Below are 19625 nucleotides of genomic sequence, written 5' to 3' on the forward strand. Positions count from 1 at the left end.
AAACTGAATCGGCCCTTATTTTAAATCAAATTAAGTCAATAATTTTTATTAATTCAATTCAATTATTTCTATTAAACCAAGATTTTGTTTACCCCTTACCCATAAATAATACCTTCACAAAATATGATTTGAAAACTCAATCTATTTGACCCCTTCCCTTCAATGTTAATAATTGAAACTTCTTAGCCCTACCCAAGAGTCATGACCAGCAGGAGTACTCTTTTCTTACGGATGGTACCGAAAGGGACACAGTTAATGGATTTATTTACTTATTGTCCTTTTTTTATATATTTATTTTTATCTCTATATTTATATTTTTAGAATATTGTGTTTTAAGATGTAGTCAACAATTATTTTTTTAAATTAGCATTAAATTGTATTAAAAAATTATCATAAACTTTTATATAACAATAAAAATAAAAATAAAAATAAAACAGTCCATAAAAGATGAATTCTTTAAATGAAAAAAATAATGATAAAAGTCATGATAATATGACCCTCTTCATTGGATGAAGTTTAAGAATGATATTATTTTATTTGTCTAACACATTTTTCAATAAAAATGCGATGCGCATGCATTACTCAAATGAAAAAGATAAAACCTACAAAAAAAAAAAAGCAACGAAAAGATTCCCCAATTTTGCCACAGCCCACAGGTGGTTGAAGCATAAGCATATGTCCTGCAATGCGATGCGCATGCATTACTCAAATGAAAAAGAGAAAACCTACAAAAGAAGCAACGAAAAGATTTCTCAATTTTACGGGACATATACTTATGTTTCAACCACCCGTGGGCTGTGGCATCCCCAATTTTGCAGGACATATGCTTATGTCCGGTGGGCTGTGGCATCATATCATGATCATGTTCAACAAGCTGATGATATTCGTAATATAAGAAAGATTGCAAATCTCTTTATGATATGAACAATACCACATTAATGGGAACCTTAGCCTATGAGAACTACTACTACTACTACTGAGAGGCTGCTGCAAGTTGCCATTGCCGCCGCTGGCAGAATCAAAACTGGTTTACATTGTTGAAGCCAAGCGGAAAAAACTTTGAAGCAAATGTAAAAGGACCCACACACAAACTGCATGTATATCACAATTAAGCAAGCTAACTTGCATCAAACTAGCAAGCAGAATCACGGACCATTTCCACAACTGGCTGCGGTCTGTCTCAGTCTGAGTCTCAGTCATACCAAGAAGCACCCAAAAGTGTTACAAGATGATCGTTTGGGCTGTGAACTAACCTGGAACGTTCATGGCTCAACTAATAGTATTGCATTAATATGATGATGCTTGTGATTATGCACTCTTTCCCATTTCCACCAAAACAATTCAATAATTGTGCGTCCAAACTCTCACCAGCTTTCACAAATCAAACCTCTAGAAACTGCCACAGCACAAATCACACCTTGCCAGGTTTTTTCAGAGTTTTATGTCAGCAGCAGTAGTTCAAGAAGCGTTGATCAGAAGGTGTACTGTCACAGATTGTGTATTACTTATTTCCACAACTTGACAGAGCTGTCATGACTTGCAGAGGCCACCATTCCCGTGGCAGGTGACTGAGCTAAAGCAGATATAATGTTGCCATGTGCTGGAACAGTCATGCTCTTGTTCTCAGCCATGTTCCAGAGCTCAAAAGACTGCAAGGATTAAAATCAGAGTAACTTAGTAGCCATGGTACAGAAGTGCATATTAAGAAACATATTTGGGGGCTTAGAAACTATCAACAAGCCACCACACTAGGTCCTAACTAAGATTCCAAGGCTGCAATTATTCTCATGTCAAGGAAGACAAACAAACCAAATAAATTTCTAAACAAACTGGGGTAACTTCTTCACCTTGAGAATTAACTGTGGAAATAGCTAAGAGGTAGTATACTGATATTCACTTGGAACTCTTAAACTTAGAATGTAGCAAGGATAACCTAATTAACATGTAATGCCAAATATCTCCATATGGAGAAATATGGGCATGTTGAAGGTCAACTAATAAAGAAAATGTTAATCAGTAATCAGTAATAATTTGCAATCATATGAATTAATCACTAAAGCACATACCCGCAATCCACCAATCACCAAAAGAGCTGAATAACTTGGGTGAAAAACACAAGAGTGGAACTGATTCCCAGTGGAGCTAAGCTCGTGAATGCAATCCTTTGAGGCCAATGACCAAACTTTCACAGAGTCCTCACTGACAGATGCTAAATAGTCTCCATTAAGATCCCAGCATAAGTAGTTTACAACTCCAGAGTGCCCCTGGACCCAGAAGTTAAATAAAAACCATACAGATCATTACACTAAGTACAATACAGACCACAACCATCAACAGAATAACAGAAAACATATACAAACCTGGAATGTATGGATTTGCCTATCAGTTTCTACATCAAAGATGGACACCACCTTATCTGATGCTGCTGCCAGTACATGTCCACTTACTGGTTGAAATCTCACCTGAGCACTGCCTCCTTGCTAAACCAAGAAAAGGATAACGAGAACTCAGAAAACCAATTGCAACTCCAATAGCAAATAGAAGAGAAGGTAGCAAGGACAAACCTTGGAGACACGCGCACAAGTCCATTGACTTGTGTTCCAGTAGCGAATTTCATTGCTACTATCACAAAAACAGAATAAATCATTCTTTTTGGGATGGAAATCTAAGGACATTACATGTGAAGTGTGCCTCGTATAAGCATGCAAACAATAACTTGGCTGCAAAAAAAAAAAATGGTGCACCAGTTATTGTGTTGCTGATGGTAATAAATGCAAACTTCAAACATGCCTATTCTAGCAAACAAAAATTAAATAGAAGCAGCATGATAGAGATGTTCATACTATCAAGGTCTATCAAAACAAAAGAGGGAAGAAAGACAAATACATTAGCTGCATCCCACAATCGCACAGACTTGTCAAATGATGCTGTTGCCAGCTGAGTTGAATTTGGTCTAAACCGTATATCTGTAATCAAAAATTGGTGTTCTTCTGGAGTGTTTTCAGTTTGCAGTGTATCCATGTGCCAGATGACAGCCTGAAGGATTCAACAGCAATAATTAATCCCACGACTTTCGGAACTATGCTAGTAGTCCTATTTCTTTTTGACTAGTGCATTTCTAACAATGTGCACTAGAATGGAATTATCACTAGAATTAGCCTAGTAACTATCCTTCAGATGATGTATTTTCAAATTACTGTGCCATGAATACCTTCTTATCATGTCCAGCACTAGCAAGAAACTTCCCATCTGAAGAAAAATGACAGCATGTAACTTTATTCCCTGTCCTCATACAGCCAGCTTCCCCAAAAGAAAAGCCTGAAAGGAAGAAATTGACCATTCCTAAGCAATATTCTAAACTTAAGCCCAACATAGCACATGCCATAAAAAACAATTAATTACCCTTAGAAGATTCCATTTTATGCTCAGTAAGCCCTTGTTTTAAGGTGCCATAAAGATCTCTTGCATCTCCTCCATCTGGTGACAGAAACGAATCCATATTATCATCTAGAGAGCCAACATCTCCAAAATGCTCTATGTCTTCCTGCATAAATAATCAAAAGTTTCAGGAACTATACCATTTTGCTTCATCTCACTCATAAACTCCACAATCAATTGTGAAAGATTAAGTAAGTACATATGTTATCCTTGGAACATATTTTTGTAAACTGATATTTAAGTTGGCATACCAACTGATTTGTAGATGATGCTAGACCTCCCGATCCATCTGCACCATACATCATCATGCTTTTTGGCACACTGTTGACATGCTGCACGCTACTTGCTGTTGTAATTCCATCCCCAGGGGTGTGAGTTGATGGTGGAGAGTTTGGTGATGGACCCACTGTATTCCCTGTCCCAGTACTATTGGCAGGTCCAGAAGAAGAATGCTGTTTCCTTTTACGGTTATTCTACATGAGGACAAAGAGGCAGCAAAGACATCCATCAGTTTAAACCAAAAGAGGATAAAAATATGCAGTAGCTTTTGAAATCTGTTTGCAAATAGCAAGTATTAGTGAAGGGGAAATCCACTTCTGAAACTGGACGCTATTATTAAATCTTCAAAAGGACAACCTGTTGCAGCTGCTGCTGCTGCAACTGATCCTGTTGTTGAGAAGAAGACTGCTGCATCTGTGCCATCTTCATCTGTTGAAAACTCACTAAAGACTCAGACAACCTTTGTAGAAATCAAAAAATGAAATAAAATAAAAGTAATGAAGGGCCATATGCAAGAACACTCAAAAGTTAAACAAATGTGTATAAGATACAGGAAAGACCGACATACCAAACTAGTTTACCAGATCTGTAATCACAAGAAAAGAGATTATAAATATACAAAAAAAAAAGGAGAGTACAAAGAGTGTATACTAGTATGGTAGTGCTGATTTGGAAAGTGAAAGTCAGTGAATTGGTTGGTCGGGAATCAAGTAAGATTCTGGCATCCACCAGCAGTGGAGAAGCAGAAGATTTTGTCAAATACAAACCACAGGAAAATATATGGTAGTTAAGAATATGATCCTGTAATTGGCAATTAACTCACGTGATGGAGCCTTTATATAGATATAAAATTTTATTAGTAGCAACCCTGAGAACTAATAAAATTTTATTTGATGGATAGGAAGATTTTATTAATTGAAAAAAAAATTATTATATGATTCATAGTTAAAGATATGATTCTGTATAAAAATTGTATTTACGTACTAATATTTAAATAATTTCTATCTATCTAATAAAATATAGATAGTTCTTTAAAATATGTGCAAAGAAACAATATCACTTATGCTTTTAACAAAGAAAAAAAAAAGAAATGCATTCTTAATTTAATAATTAATAATATCATTTTTTGTGTGGTCATATATGTACACATATTCTTTTATATATATATATATATATATATGAATAGATATATAGAAAGAAAATATTTGACACCATAAAACTGAAGCTATTATACAACGATTTTAAAACTTGAGATCTTGTAGAGGAATATTACAAATATGTGTTTGTAAAAAAAAAAAATTATCAGTATATTTTAGCCCCACTGAACTAAATTTTTTGATCCACCAACCACTGGGTAGATGCATGAAAAATCTAGGAGATGTGGCCAGGAATAAATGAATGTCAAGTGATAGAGATAGCATTCACCGAAGATAAAACATAAAATCAGAAAACAGTGGTTACAATGGTTCGAGGCTTTGAGCATGTCACAATATGCAGTCCCTGTTACAACAAGTGACAATGCCAAAATAGGGGGCAATGATACGGAAGTAAGAGACCAAAATAAACTTCTATTGGAGTACTAGCGAAAGACATGAAATGTTCTAGTTTAATAGAAATTATGGTAGTTTGTGAAAGGAAATGGAGAAAAACTCTAGTTAGTTGGCAAAAAGGCTTACTTGAGTTTTCCTTTTATTCTAAATAGTCAAGAAAGAAGCATTTACATAGGCATTTGAAAGGCTAAGACCAAGGAAACATTAGCTGCAAACTACGTTAACCCCAGTGTTAACTGGCAGAACTATAAATAGAGAGAGAACAATAATTTGATAGAGATGGATTAGCAATTCTCTACACGTAATTGAAGAAATGTCAACCAATGGAAGAGAACACTCTGTAAGTAGATATTACGGATGCTAGAAAGTACAAATATATAAAAAGAGAAAGACAAAAGTCTTTTTTAAATATATTGAAATGAAGGAGTGTGAATATTGCATCTATTCATTGTGCATATATCTATGTGCATCAAATGCTAGTCTGTACAATATTCTTAGCAATCTTATGGAGATAGTCTGACCTTTGGCGAATTTGACTGGCCAGGTGAGCATATAGATCCATCATTTCTTGAGGGTTGACCATCTTTAACATTTAAGCTACCCCTTGGCAAACCAGAAAACCCAAAATTTGGTGAATTTCCAAGGTTGCCTTGCGCCTGAGCTTGTGCTATGGCCTGCTGCTGTTGTGATGGCAAAAGAAACTGATTTTGGGTCTGCAGATTGGGCTTCTGTACTTGTAAGCCTAAACTTGGTCGTAACTGTTCAATTCCCTGGATAAAATAAGAATGACAATAATCAAACAAAAATACATCTCCAAACTGTACAAGAATATCCAAAATAAAAGAGTCTCGAGTAACTCACCGTAAGAGGCCAACCCTTCAGCGGAAGACCAGTGACACCTTGATTTAGTCCTAGAAGAACAGAGAAACCATAAGGACTATCTAATCTCCCTTCTGATGATACCAATTCTGGGAAAAAAGGAAGAGAGAGAAACCCAACCAAGTTCCGACATAGAATAAATGGTTTATGTGATCAAGTTCATTGCCTCCCCAACTCACTAAATCACCCTTGGTAAGTAAAGTTTTAATTATTTTATGGAAGTTGTTCTTATTATGGAGGGAGTTCAAATGGAACTAACACAACCTTTTCCAAATGTGATACATCAAGGAAAAAAACCCTTGAGGCACCCTCAAGTCTTATCTCATGCTTTTCAATCATTATGATCAGTTTTTCTTTTTGCCCTATATTCCTCTCTCTGGATTTGTTTGTAGGCATGCATGTTGTGTTCGTATCATGCCTCATCCAAGGCACAAGTCTTCAGGACATCCAGTATTGAAGCCATCTCTAAGATCCTATGACTTGAGCACACAATACATCCAAAGTGACATAACTACTCTACTTTTGATGGGAAATAAATTCTACTCTGCTTCACTCCATGGTTGGTCCCAGTTTACTTTGAAATGTGAAATTTAGGTTATTCAGCAGTCTCCTTTCTGTCTAGCGCTGTTAAACCCTCAAATTCCCTAACATCTAGCCCATGCAGTGCCATTTTATCCATTGCACAGTATCTTTTTAGATCTCAGGAGTTAGAAGAAAACATGGTTACAAACAAAACATCAATTGTAAGTCATCTATTCTAGTTAGCCTAATATAGTGTATCAAACAAGCAGGAACTATGTTCAGAACAAATGCATAAACTAGGATCTAACCATTTCTTCCTGCAAAACATTACAAAACTAAGATATTTTATCCCACATGTTTGGAAACTTCATTAAGGAAATTCAGAAGAAGGTAAAACAAAATTATACTAGAATCAAATGCCCCTAACATCCCAAGATAACTGCACCCTTTTACTATTCATTTCAAGCAATCTTTGGCTTATGCAGTAACTATGTTCATTGTCGGAGGAGTTCGTGGTGTACCTGGACCACCTAGGCCTGACTTGGATTGGAAAATTGCTTGTCCATATATTGAGGAAGGATCCATTGGCAAAGACTTCTGGGGTGCACCCACATTAACTTCTGGTTTAATGTCCTGTGAGTTTTGGAAGGATAAGTTTACTAAGCATGAATTGTATAAGGGACAGTTCACAAAGTGCAACAGCAAGTAAAGAGAATTGATCAATGACATTACTGCTGTCAATTGAGATCGTCCTTGCATTTGCTGCAAAGCAACAGACATACTCCCAGAATTTCCTTGAGCCAGTTGCCTGAATCAACCAATGGAACACGAGAAAAATTACCTCAAAGTTCAAAAGAAGCATTTAAATAAAATTGAGCTCAAGAGCATTAATAAAATCAACAAATAACCAGTAGCAACTTACGCTTGATGATTGGTTGCCGACTTGAGGAGGGCCATCCTATTGGCATCAATGATAGCTGGAGAAGTCTCGGAATCCATTGAATGAGGGTGTTTCATTCGTTCTTCAAAAAATTTCATTGCAAATACACTGGCTGATGATGGCTGGCCCATCATTCCCTCTGAGTTTATAGCATTAATTGGACCACCAAGCGGAGGATGATTAGGGTCCCTTCGTTGCAACTGAGCATTACGTTGTTGCATAAGTTGCAGCTGCTGCATTTGCAGTTGCTGTTGTTGTTGGTCTCTGGCTTTCATTTGTTGCGTCTAATTGGTCATTTTGGGAAGAACAAAGGAAAAATTGTCAAATTGAGTTTGAGAAAAATTAGAATTCAGAACATATCCCAAGCACAAAAGAAAAAAGACAGATATAGATATTCAGAGACACCTCTATGTAAGCTGCTGCTGCTTCAGAATGTTTCTCATTTGTTCTTGCAATAAAAATATCCCAAAAGACAGACCACCACTCAAAAAGGAAACCACCAGGTGCATCAATAGCTGCAACTTTAAACTTCCAGATTAATACCAAGACGATTCAGTCATTATTTTGGATATACTGAAATTTTACTTGTAAGCATAAAACCATGCCCATAACTCAATAAGTCAAAAATATAATTATAATTAAGCCATCAGAAATCACCAATGTTTCAAACATTACCTACTGGATCCGTGGCAACTTTCCCTTCTGTCATGAAAGCCTTTGCAGTAGTATGTAATTTTCTTTTCAACAAATAGTCATGAATATAAACGTCAAGCCTATCAAGCACACCAGAAAAATAGAAGTAAAATCAACACGTACGAATATTAGCTAAAAATAGGAACAAACGAAACAAAATTCAGAGTCACCAAGTGTCTGCACAACAACCCCCCCCCCCCCCCCCCCCCAAAAAAAAAAAAAAAGGAAAGAAAGAAAATCATAACGTAATCCCACATAATCAAGTCACTGATTCCCCTAATTTTTCGAACAGGGGAAAGCATACAAAGGCAAATGATTCCGTTTTCTTTCCTTCTTTCGACTTCAAATGGAATGTGCAGCTAACAGATAGCAATAAAGAATAGTAACAACCATCACTTACATCTTATCAGCTTCCCAATTACTCTGCGCCATGATTAGGAGCAAGAAACGATGCTAGAAACTAGTCACTGTGCTCGCGTCTCCAGTCAATCCCTGCAGGTTAGGCTTTCTTTAAAAGCAATCTACCCTAACCAAGAATAGAAAATAAAGATCAACGCACCTACAGAAAGTCCTGTAACAAAATAACGGCCACTCATCAAAATTAAATCCCAATCATACCTGTCCACTATATGGAAGCCTGCATTAGAGATCCAAACAAAATCTCCACACCGCAACCCTGCTTCGAACTAAACCAATGACCGGCAAAAAAAGGGGGAAAGAACAAGAATTAGGAAGGCGATAAGTCTCCGACAAAATTTTCTAGTAATTGTAAATCTTTAATATAATATGAGAGTGATCAGGACACGAAACTACAGACTCCGAATTGTCCTATTTTTAGCCGATAAATATTTGATCTATAGTCGAAGTTCGCAGATTCCGGATTCAATTAGAAGGCCGAAAGTTAACGGTACCGATTAACAAAATTCTTTTCAACGATCACGATCCGACGTATATCCGTATACATATCACAACTTCAGAAACTGCTAATTCGTACGAAGAACATCAATTTCTCCCGACGACAGAAATAGGGATTCTGATCTTCGACGACAGCGGAGAAGGAGAAAACGAGAGAAGGAGAGACTGAAGAGCCGGTGCGAAGTTCATGATCGACCTTATTTAACAGGGAAAGCGGTCCAAGCCTGAGGTCCGGAGGCCAGGTCACAGGGGCACAGCTGTTAGACTTATACAGGCTGGGTTCGGAGTTAAGTCCGGAGCAAATGCGTTCGGTATTTAGTGAGAACGTGCTCGAGGGTTAAGCAGTAGGGGGCCGTGGCGTCAATGGGGAAAGAATTTTAACAGAGGGGGCGCCCTCACTTGTTTTCCGCCTCGCCACCTCAACTTTCATTTAATACGCCCATCCAGCCCAGCTGTTACCCCTGGGCGTTAATCTGCTGTGCCCGTTTCTGGTCCATCAGCTCTTCCACCAATCAAAGCAGTTTATCCGTTTTTAATAATTCTCTAATTTATAAGGTTAAAAACTTAAAATTAAGATTTATATGTTTTTATTGTTATAGTGTAATCTATAATAAAATGTGAGGTTCATGTGAAAACATTAGGGACTATAAACCTTTAAATTTTGGTTCAGATGAAACAATTTTCTTAAAAATTTTGGTCGATTTTTAATCTAATCCAAATTAAAATTGAAGTGAGATCAAAATTAAATTATACATATTAATTAATAATACATATAAATTAAATTATATAATATAACTAATTCAATATCAAGATTAGTTATGATAATACATATAAATTAAATTATATAATATAATATTAAAATTGTAATCGAAAGTACAAGAATCAAATTGGCTTCAAAAAAACAAATCTAGTAATGTAATTGAAATAACAAAAATTTTAAATTATCACAAGAATATCAATGTACAAAAATTAAATTAACTCAAAAATTAGATTTAATAGTATAATCGAAACCAATGTAGACTTAAGAGGAGGCCACTAAGGCCTATGCCAAAGGCCCTCAAATTTTTTTTGGCCTAGCTTTAGCCTTCAGGAATCAATAGGCTGTCGACCACCCAAGAGGAGAAGGCTGGCATCGATTGGTCAACAGAGATTAGAGAAAAAGGCGAGAAAGGCAACAACGGGAAAATTAAAAGACGTCGATCAGTTCATGTAAACACAGAAGAGAAAGGGTTGCGTCACTTCTCGACTGCGTCGCTGCTCACTACCAATCGCCGAACTACCATTTCCTTCCATGTTGGTTGTTGTTGTCGACCTAAGTATGTGAGGTGAGTGAGGTCACTGAGCCGAAGAGGAGATGAAGTGTGAGAGAGAGACAACCAATGGGGCGCGAGCAGGCTAAAGAAAGTGAGAGAGAAAGAACGCCTGTGTTGCTGCCCCTGTCGACATTAATCGTTGGACTGCTACTAATAGCCTTTTTCTTTCCCTACGATAGCAATAAATGTGGGTAAAATCTCTAAACTAGTTATCGCCTAAGGTTCCAAAACTCTTTGAACCAGTCTTAATTGAAACAATGAAAAATTTTGGTGATCTCACAAAAAAAAAAAGTAAAAATACAAGATAAAAATATAAATTTGACTACTAATATATTTATCTAAATTTTAAAAATAAGATATAATTTATTTGGAAATAATTTTTATATTTATACGATTGGCGAAGTATGCGGATGCAAGGTGTAGAGTTGGTGTAGAGAATCGGCGTGGAAAAGAACAGCAATACGGAAGCTGAAGAGCAAAAAGCGGTTGGTGGGGCCACAAGGCATTGTGCAGTGGGCGCACGGCGCACGCTCTCTTCATTCACTTGCCCATGTTCACAAAGCATTTTGAAGCCAACTCAGTCGGTTAGCCCTTGGCACCCCACCTACGCCATCAAATATAACTTTTTCAATAAATTCACTCCGCCTTCACATTGTTTTTTATGGATTGTTATTTAAAATTTTTGTTTTGTTAATTATATTTTTAAAATTTATTTATATATTTAAATTAATTTAATCATTATACTTTCATATTTTTATGACAATTTAAATTTTTTGTTATTTCGATTATTCCTATGTTTATATTTTTGAATTAATTTAATTTTATATATTTTAACAAAAAAAAAAAAGATAAGTCAATTTAACATTTTTTATTTTTATATATCAAAATATAAAAGTTAAAATGACTGAAAATTACAGATATATAAATATAATTAAAATAACAAAAAGTTCGAATTAACGTACAAAAAAAATTATAAAGTAAAAAAATTAAATTAATTTAAAAATATAAATATATGAGTATAATCAAAATAATAAAAAAAAAGTAAGCGACTATATAAAAAATAACATAAAGTACAGTTGTATAAATATAAATTTGGCCAAATTCAATCCATACTATCATTTAATTTGAATATAATTTAAATTTTCAATTTTACTTAATTAATTTTTAAAATTTTTAAATCACTCGCTACATCATGACTAGGAGTGTTCAATTCTGGTTTAGATGAGTTGAAACTCAATCATCTTATCTTCGATACATATTTTTACTTCAACTAGTTTTTAGTCCGATTTAATTTAGGACAGATTTAAGATAAATAATAATATAATATATTATTAAAATATAAATTAGTTAATTCTTATTACTACATCTGATTATTGATTGAAATCTATAACGTCGGCTGACTTTATATAGTAAAATAAGGATTTTTAGATGGGACACTTATTAAATGCCAATGAAATCTGTAATGGATGAGAGAGTGTTAAGGATACAAAGATGATAATGATCATCGCTGACAGGTATAAGGTCGAAATTGGGCTGAAAAGGCCAATAGGAGTCTTGGGCCTCTACCGGGCTGGTCCGATCGAGCCAAGTGTTATCAAAAGAATGACAAGTAAGCGTACAAATATCATTCCGGCCAAGCCATTTGAATCATGCATGCTCCTTATTAATGCTCAGTTATCAATAAATGGTAAAATTTAACCAAACATAGATAACAACAGTACCTACAATGAGAAACCGATTCACATCTCCATATCATGAGGTGTAAGCTACGTTTATATAAACAAGTTGAATTTGCCCTAGTTTGGTAGCTAAGCTAATCCACCAAGCTAGCTATGTAAAGAATGTTCTACTCTGAAAGTACTGATGATACAACAGCAACAGCAGCAGCAGCAGCACCATACCAGGAACTAGTAGGACTAGCAGCATGTTCCAGAATCCAGACACAACTTGCGGTTACAGGTGACCTTGATCAGCCGGACAGGCAGCTCCATTCTGTAGCTGCGGAACGGCGGCTTCTTTTGATCTTGAGAACACATCAGAAGGGATGTTAATGCCCGCAAAACCAACCATCACTGCCGCGGCTCCAACGTAGTCCATGGAATTGGGGGCATTGCCTGTCAGTGAATCAACAACAGCCGCTAGAGGTACCTGTATCGTCAGCCCGGCTGTGGCCACCGTTGTGGTGGTTAGAAGAACAGCCTTTGCCCATAAGTAGTCGCTTAGCACGTTGTCCAACAAACCTAGATAGGATGACCAAAAATTGAAAAATAAAAATTAGATATTGAGAGAGAGGGGTACTCGCAAATTCATATCGTCCACCGATGCTTATGTAAAAGTAAAACATGCCAAATTGTATCGACCCTAGACAGCAAGAAAGAAAAATCAACAAGAATGGTAGGAAGGGCAAGGCGTTGTGCTGCATTATGCAAAAGAAAAGACATGCTCTCTACAAGCAAAAGGCATTTGGGCCTTGGGAGGGATCATTCACCAAGACTGCAACTATATATTAGTCAACTAGGAAAGAAAAAAATAACAAAATATTATGATGGAATTAAAATCATTGATCTGTCTTCGTCATTGATTAATATGGATAAAGAAAAAAAAGAGATTGAACTGGCGTATAATGCTAAAACTTGGCCCACAATTACCAAGATATTGAAACTAGGCCACTACACTAAAGGCAAACTATTGGAGAACACCATCATCAAACTTTAAGATTAAGATGCAGCTCAATTCACAAGAAGATTTAGTTTGGGTATTTCATTCAATGAATTTCTAAGACAAATTCATTAAGCTGTTAAACGATCATATTTCCAGATTTTTTAGGATTTTAGGATAGGGCCAATTTTATTAGGTTAATGATTTTGTCAGGCCTTCAAAACGGTCCAGTTAAAAGATCCTCTTTCTTGCTACCTGCCCCCTGCTCACTGTCCACCTTCCAATCTATCCTATATTTCCTATCATTCTCTTTATCTCCCTCTTGAAATCTTGTGTGTGCTCCTCGAAGCTTTCTTCATTTTTCTTTATTGTAATGTTTTGTCTCCTCCCACATTTCTCTCTTTCACATACTCTCTCCGCTCCTATATGGTTTCATCTTTCTCTTTTTCATTCTTATCAGTGGACTATGAAAAAGATCTGAAGCAAATACAAACTCATCAATTGCTTGAGAAAGTCTTATGGATCCTAGATACATCGATATCCCAAATTTGAAACATGCAATAGAAGTCCTATCTTAACATTCTCTAACTGGACAAGATATTAACCGTGGACAAAAGCATATGATCACAAGCTAAAAATGGCAGCTGTTCGGTTAGATCAACCACCTTCAAGGATGTCAGAACTCAATTCTGACAATGAAATTCTCTCACAATTCAGTGGGAATTGTATGGGAATTGAGGGTTTGAATGAGAGAATTAGAAGAATGAAGGGAGAGAATTAAGAGAGAGATTGAGAGAAGTTTAACTGACTTTTGATCTTTATTACAATAATACCATTCTCTAACTACCTCCTGCTTTTATTACAAGAATACCCTCCTCTTAATGCTCCCAACTGAAAGGAACATGGTAAACACAGGGAACATGAAAATCAGTAAAAAAAATTGCCATGTTGATGGTTTATTCATACAAGTTTTAAGTCAGAAAACCTCTAAACAGTACCAACAACGGTATATCCAAGTAAAAGATATATCAAGTTCCTTGCATATCAGTTATACATTTGCTACCAAAGAAATAGGAAGCAAAATAAAGGGTCACATAAACATGAAAAGATAGTTCAGACTGACATCATTAGACATGTAAGGGTGCATGCTCACTAATGAAAAGGACACTGGCATGAGGTACGCTGTAGTGCTTGATATATTCAAAGCGATAGTCTACACCCCAATTTGGTGCCAATTGCAAAATGAAGGCTCAGGCAACAATGGTGAAGATATAGCCAATATAAGCATTCTCTAGCTATATAAGATGCACAAATGCCATGCTACTTCAACAGAACAAAGGGTACAAGTTAAAAAGAAGCAAATATCTGTTAACAACCTATAAATGAATACACAGGGAACTTTTTTTAGAAAGAAGGCATCACATAGGTATAAAAATGAAAAAAAAGTACACATACCTTTACCAACAATTAAACTGATCTGCTTCCATGTAAGCGTACTCAGAGGCTCAAGCTTGGTAAAATTAAGAAAGAGGGCAACAGGTAGGAAAATCAAGAGATTGAATAAACCCAAAAAGCCAAGAAACTGTGCCATACTGGCACGACCACTTTTCCCATTATCATCATCAGGTAACTTTTTTCGGATAAGGGTTATGTACACAGCATATAGGGCAGCTGACAAAATAGCAAGAATGTCTCCAAGCAAAGGGTTTGAAGCAATTGCACTCAATCCAGCTCCAGAGTCGCCCAAGCTGACAATTATTGTTCCTCCCATGCAAAGAAGAACACTAAACAGCTTAACCCAAGTGAACTTCTCCCCCAGGAATGCAAGAGACACCAAAAAGGTGAAAAGGCTTGAAGCACTGCTTAATATGGTATTTGACTGTACACAAAAAAATAAAAAGGAAGTTAATTCACCAAAAGATGAATGGAATGTTGATGGTCGAAACTTGAAGATCAAGAATCAACAATGCCTTACCGTAACTGTAGTGTACTTCAAGGAGAGATTGAAAGTGAGTTGTGCCAGAAACCAAAACGGACATATCAAAAGGCTGACCTTGGCCATCCTGGTTCGAGTCCAGCGCCCTTTATGGTCCAATTCCGTAATAGATTCTTTAGATTGGCCGCCATCGGTTTCTGGCACAATCACAAAAGTCACACTTTCTCCTCGATGGACCATGTCTTCTTGCTCGACCCGCACTTCTAGCTCTGGATGTGAACTATCAGCTTGAGAACCTGTATGACTCTGCTGAAGAAGCACTACCTGTTCTGACTCTCCTAATTCTTGCAAACTACTGTCTTTTCTATCTCGCCAAAAGAATACACTTCCATATGCATCCTCCAAATACCGGCCAATTTCGACTAGCGGAATGTAAACCACAAACAAGGAATTGCAGATATATGTAATCAGAAACGGAGAAACGCCAGCATCTACAACTGATTGAACCACGTAACTAGCAGCAATCCAGATGGATGCAACAGCCACTATATAAATCAAACCTAAAATCCATCTCCAAATTTGACTATTCATGCCTTTGAAACGCGATGTCTTCTCTCAACTATGTAGGGAACTTCCGTTCCCAAATACCTAGAAAGGATAAGCTTTTATTCCAACCAGGAATTCCCAGAGTTCACCAAGAATAATCAAAATTGAGGAAACCAATTCAAAGCTCCTGCTATAATGGCAAACTGCGATGATTCGCCTCAAACCTAACAACAGTCGAATCGAATCCAATCGAATCGAATAGTTCCAAAACCTCAAACGTTGATTCAATATGTGCAAATCTAACACGCTACAGAGAATTAAAATACCAGGGGCGAGGGATTCAAACTTGATTCGATGCTTCAATACGAATTTGAGAGATTGATTGATTGATTGATTGAATGAATTGCAGGATCTTCGTTAGATCGTGAAACCGGAGACCTGCGGATCGATCGTCTTCTCACGGAACGGGGACTGTATCTGTAATTTTATTGAAAATAAAATCAAAATATATAATCCCGTTAATTAGATTCGAAGTTGGAAAGCCTGATATTAAAATATAATAAAAATAATAGTGGCAATTTGTGTCACGTGCAAAAAACAATTAAATAAAAATTAATTAGATTGTATTTTACTTTTTATTTTTTAAATAAAATGAAATTAAATATTTACGATAATACTATTTGTAAACTGTGGTCTAACGTTTGACACTCATAAAATTATAATTATTTTAAAATTTATAAACACTATTATACAATAAAAAATATTTATTTTTTTCACATAAAAAAAGAATAATTTATGAAAAATTAAAAAATAAATAATAATTTATGAATTTTTTTCTATTAATGTCAACAATTAATAAACAAATAGTATTACCTATTAAAATTTATCTCATTTTTCTCGACCCATATCTAATTCATTGAGGATGGTCATTACAATTGATACCAATAATAGAATACACGGTAAAATCACAAAGAGTATTAGAATGGTGTATGAATTGACCCTAATAGACGAAAAAGTAAAACGAATTGAGGATTGAGTCCATTGCGTAGTAATTGTAGTTTCTCAAGATTTGAACCGATAATTGTAAGAATTTAAAATAAAAAATAAATCACAATCAACCCATTAAACATACAAATGAATATAAATATTTTATATAAAAAATTTAAATTAAGAAAATTACAAGAAAAAGGAGTAAAATATCACTCATCTATAAATCTACCACTAATCTATAAATTTATACAAAAAAATAATTTATATAAATTTATATTTTGATAGATACATTTTCAATTATAAATATATCCTAATCATAATCAAATTTAAATTTCTAGTTACATGTTATCACAATAATAATAATAATAATAATAATAATAATAATAAGATGGAAAAGAAAGAATTGAGGCAATGTTGTTGATAAGATGAACTGATGAAATGAATCTGATGATCAAGAACAAGAAGTTTCTCCATTAATGCTCCGTATCAGAGACAAAGATACATGATGTGTATGTTATAAGGTACAGAAAATGTTCTCCTTCCTTCGCATTTGACTCTCCTTTTGGTTTTGTTTTTTGGGTTTTTTTGCACGTATCAGTCTGTGCTCACTCAAGAACTGAATTCCACTAATGATTCATGATCAGGGTAAATCATTCTTCTTGCTAAAAGGGCACACATTAACATACAAAGAGAGCAAGAAGATGATAGATCCTTCACATCCTTGTGTAGATTTAAGATGAAAGATTGAGTGAAAGCACGGTTAGGAACCAATTGCATCCAGTGACCTTAGCTGCTCATTCCTTGAGTTGGAGCCCCATTCTATGGCTTCTGCAACTGCTCGTTGGCGCTCCATCGCGCTAACTTCGTCCTGGTGACTGTCAGTCGCTTCTGGTGGTGGTGGTGAGGCGAGGTCTGACAGGGGCGTGATGCTTCCTGCCTCGACTTCCTGCCCGAGGTAACTGAGGGCACTCACCACGTCGCTCATCAATGGCCGCATCGAGTCATCCTCTTGGAGGCACATTGCAGATATTGCTACAGCTTGGTTCAAGCATTTCACGGGGAAGTCTCCTTGGAGAAGTGGATCAGCTAGCTCTGTATACCTGCTTGGTTCTTTGAAAATTGGTTCCGCCTGCTCACATCGACAGATTGAATAGAGTTCTTTATGCCGTAATTAGGGATTCGAAGCGTCGACGAAGAACACAAGAGTTGGAAACAAAACTTACCCAAGATACTAAATTTTGCTCCTCCGTTCTCCTTGTGGTGTCAATGGCTCTCCGTCCGGTGATCAACTCCAACAGAACCACCCCAAAGCTGTATACATCGGACTTTACAGTCAGTTGGCCGGTTCTTTGATACTCCGGGGCACAGTAGCCGTATGTTCCCATCACCCTGGAAGACACATGAGACTTATCCCCGACAGGACCTAGCTTCGCCAGCCCAAAATCAGAGAGCTTCGCGTTGAACTCGTTGTCCAGCAAGATGTTGGATGACTTCAGATCACGATATATGACGGGTGGGTTGGCCTTGTCGTGTAGATACTCCAGACCTTTGGCAGCACCCACGGCTATTTTCATCCTCTTGCACCAATCTAAGGGTGCTTGACCCGACGGAAGATCTGAAAATCCAAACGTTCATTCATTAGCGGATGAACAACCATGTCCCTGTGACAGCCTCAAGTAGGAGAATGGCATTACCAAGAAGATGGTCTTCTAAAGACCCCAGCGGCATATACTCGTAAACAAGAAGTCTTTGCTCGCCATCGGCGCAGTACCCGATAAGATTCACAAGATTTGGATGGTGCAGGAGGCTCAGCATCAGAACCTCCACAAGAAACTCTCTGTTCCCTTGCAATCCATTCCGGTCGAGTTGCTTCACAGCCACAACCTGAATCATCAACCGAAACACCGCCATAATTCCAGAATGAGGACGGAATATATAGAAAATATTCAGTTTAATGCAATGCAGTAACCGTAACCATATCAGGACCTGGCCTGTCTTCGCAAGCTTCCCTTGATAAACTCGGCCGAAACCGCCTTCGCCGATCAGACATTCCTGCCTGAAATTCTTTGTGGCCGCAGCCAGCTCTCGGAAGGTGAAGGTTTCTGCTGCAATGTTGTTATCAGCTTCTCTGGTGCCTTCGTATTTGCTTTCGGCTTCGGCTGGGGCCTTCTTAGGTTCTTCTGCACAGGTAATATTTTGTAAAATGATCGCCATATACAAATTAATACGACCCTTGACATGAATGCAAAGGCAATGTACTTACCGGGCAGTGGCTGTGGAGGGGCTTCTCTAGGTTGTGTAGGGGCCGGGGCAGCAGCAGGCTCAGGAGCGAAGGTGGCGGGGGCTGCGGCAGCCGCAGCAGCAGCGGCAGCCGCATTTTTCCCCCTCTTGCTACTAAGCTTCCTGGCGGTTTTCTTTTCCCTGGACGAAAAGCAGGCAAAGCAACTCATAGCTGCAATCTATTGAATGAATCCAAAGGGCCACAAGGGGAGAAGATAATGGGAAGGTTTGCAATGCGAGAGTCAATGAATTAATTTAATTTAGACCCAGAATCTGGGAACCAACATCCGTATGTATCACTTAAGATGGGTTCAAAGTATACGATATATATATAGATAGATAGATAGATAGATATAAGATGGCAGATGTTGGTTTTGAGGAGAGAGATGATAAAAGGAGAGGAAGGTCCAAAACCCAGAATCAAAGGAACGGAGCTTGAAAGGGTGAAGAGATTAGGGAGTTTTCATTGACTAAAAGGAAGGGAGAAGCTAATTGTTGGGGGGGGGGGGATATGGAGCATGTACACACAGAGGTGTAGAAGAAACCATGAAAACCCAGGTGATGAAACTGCGAGGGAAGTATAAAAATCCCCAAAAGATGGCAGATGGGATCCCCCCGAAAAACAGAAAGAGTGAGGAATAGGGGGTAAATAGAGAGAGAGAGAGACAGCTAAGGTCAAAGCAAAT

General features: G+C 37.0%; 3 protein-coding genes across 5 annotated transcripts; all 3 read right to left on the reverse strand.

Moving 5' to 3' along the window:
• Positions 1-493: 493 nt before the first annotated feature.
• On the reverse strand, positions 494-9492 carry LOC127787058 (transcriptional corepressor LEUNIG_HOMOLOG-like). 3 transcript variants are annotated; one of them, XM_052314906.1, is made up of 19 exons: positions 9213-9492; positions 8920-8987; positions 8702-8793; positions 8284-8381; positions 8014-8123; positions 7591-7892; positions 7401-7476; positions 7190-7301; positions 6129-6178; positions 5789-6037; positions 4075-4146; positions 3690-3911; positions 3403-3544; positions 3212-3318; positions 2887-3036; positions 2565-2720; positions 2361-2480; positions 2067-2264; positions 494-1649 (listed from the first exon to the last, which is right to left on the reverse strand). In XM_052314906.1, exons 3-19 carry the CDS (start codon positions 8731-8733, stop codon positions 1506-1508), a joined length of 2340 nt encoding a protein of 779 aa, XP_052170866.1. In that variant the 5' UTR covers positions 8734-8793; positions 8920-8987; positions 9213-9492; the 3' UTR covers positions 494-1505. The 3 variants fall into 3 exon arrangements, with proteins under 3 accessions (XP_052170866.1, XP_052170868.1, XP_052170869.1); XM_052314908.1 differs by having other exon boundaries at positions 8702-8822; XM_052314909.1 differs by having other exon boundaries at positions 8702-8827.
• A 2659-nt stretch (positions 9493-12151) lies between these two features.
• Positions 12152-16159, reverse strand: LOC127787724 (thiamine-repressible mitochondrial transport protein THI74). Its single transcript, XM_052315796.1, has 3 exons — positions 15163-16159; positions 14643-15066; positions 12152-12769 (listed from the first exon to the last, which is right to left on the reverse strand). The coding sequence occupies exons 1-3, from the start codon at positions 15712-15714 to the stop codon at positions 12483-12485; spliced, it is 1263 nt and encodes a 420-aa protein (XP_052171756.1). The 5' UTR covers positions 15715-16159; the 3' UTR covers positions 12152-12482.
• A 1020-nt stretch (positions 16160-17179) lies between these two features.
• Positions 17180-19109, reverse strand: LOC127786749 (probable serine/threonine-protein kinase PBL26). The gene is made up of 5 exons (XM_052314393.1): positions 18923-19109; positions 18646-18839; positions 18354-18543; positions 17883-18274; positions 17180-17788 (listed from the first exon to the last, which is right to left on the reverse strand). The coding sequence occupies exons 1-5, from the start codon at positions 19107-19109 to the stop codon at positions 17420-17422; spliced, it is 1332 nt and encodes a 443-aa protein (XP_052170353.1). The 3' UTR covers positions 17180-17419.
• Positions 19110-19625: the final 516 nt, after the last annotated feature.

The sequence above is a fragment of the Diospyros lotus genome, chromosome 12, assembly GCF_014633365.1.
Source record: "Diospyros lotus cultivar Yz01 chromosome 12, ASM1463336v1, whole genome shotgun sequence".
NCBI lineage: Eukaryota > Viridiplantae > Streptophyta > Magnoliopsida > Ericales > Ebenaceae > Diospyros > Diospyros lotus.

Bases quoted from the DNA above. Each gene is read 5' to 3' on its own strand.
- LOC127786749 (XM_052314393.1), bottom strand. From the start codon at position 19,109: ATGAGTTGCTTTGCCTGCTTTTCGTCCAGGGAAAAGAAAACCGCCAGG. The intron at 18,544-18,645 runs GTCCTGATATGG...TTGATGATTCAG, and splicing joins AGCTTGCGAAGACAGGCCAG to GTTGTGGCTGTGAAGCAACT. The intron at 18,275-18,353 runs GTAATGCCATTC...TTGGATTTTCAG, and splicing joins TTTAGAAGACCATCTTCTTG to ATCTTCCGTCGGGTCAAGCA.
- LOC127787724 (XM_052315796.1), bottom strand. From the start codon at position 15,714: ATGAATAGTCAAATTTGGAGATGGATTTTAGGTTTGATTTATATAGTG. The intron at 15,067-15,162 runs GTAAGGCATTGT...TTTTGTGTACAG, and splicing joins TGAAGTACACTACAGTTACG to TCAAATACCATATTAAGCAG. The intron at 12,770-14,642 runs GTATGTGTACTT...CATCCTATCTAG, and splicing joins CAGTTTAATTGTTGGTAAAG to GTTTGTTGGACAACGTGCTA.
- LOC127787058 (XM_052314906.1), bottom strand. From the start codon at position 8,733: ATGGCGCAGAGTAATTGGGAAGCTGATAAGAT. The intron at 8,382-8,701 runs GTAAGTGATGGT...TGTGCTTGATAG, and splicing joins AATTGGGAAGCTGATAAGAT to GCTTGACGTTTATATTCATG. The intron at 2,721-2,886 runs GTATTTGTCTTT...TTTTTTTTGCAG, and splicing joins GATTGTGGGATGCAGCTAAT to CCAAGTTATTGTTTGCATGC.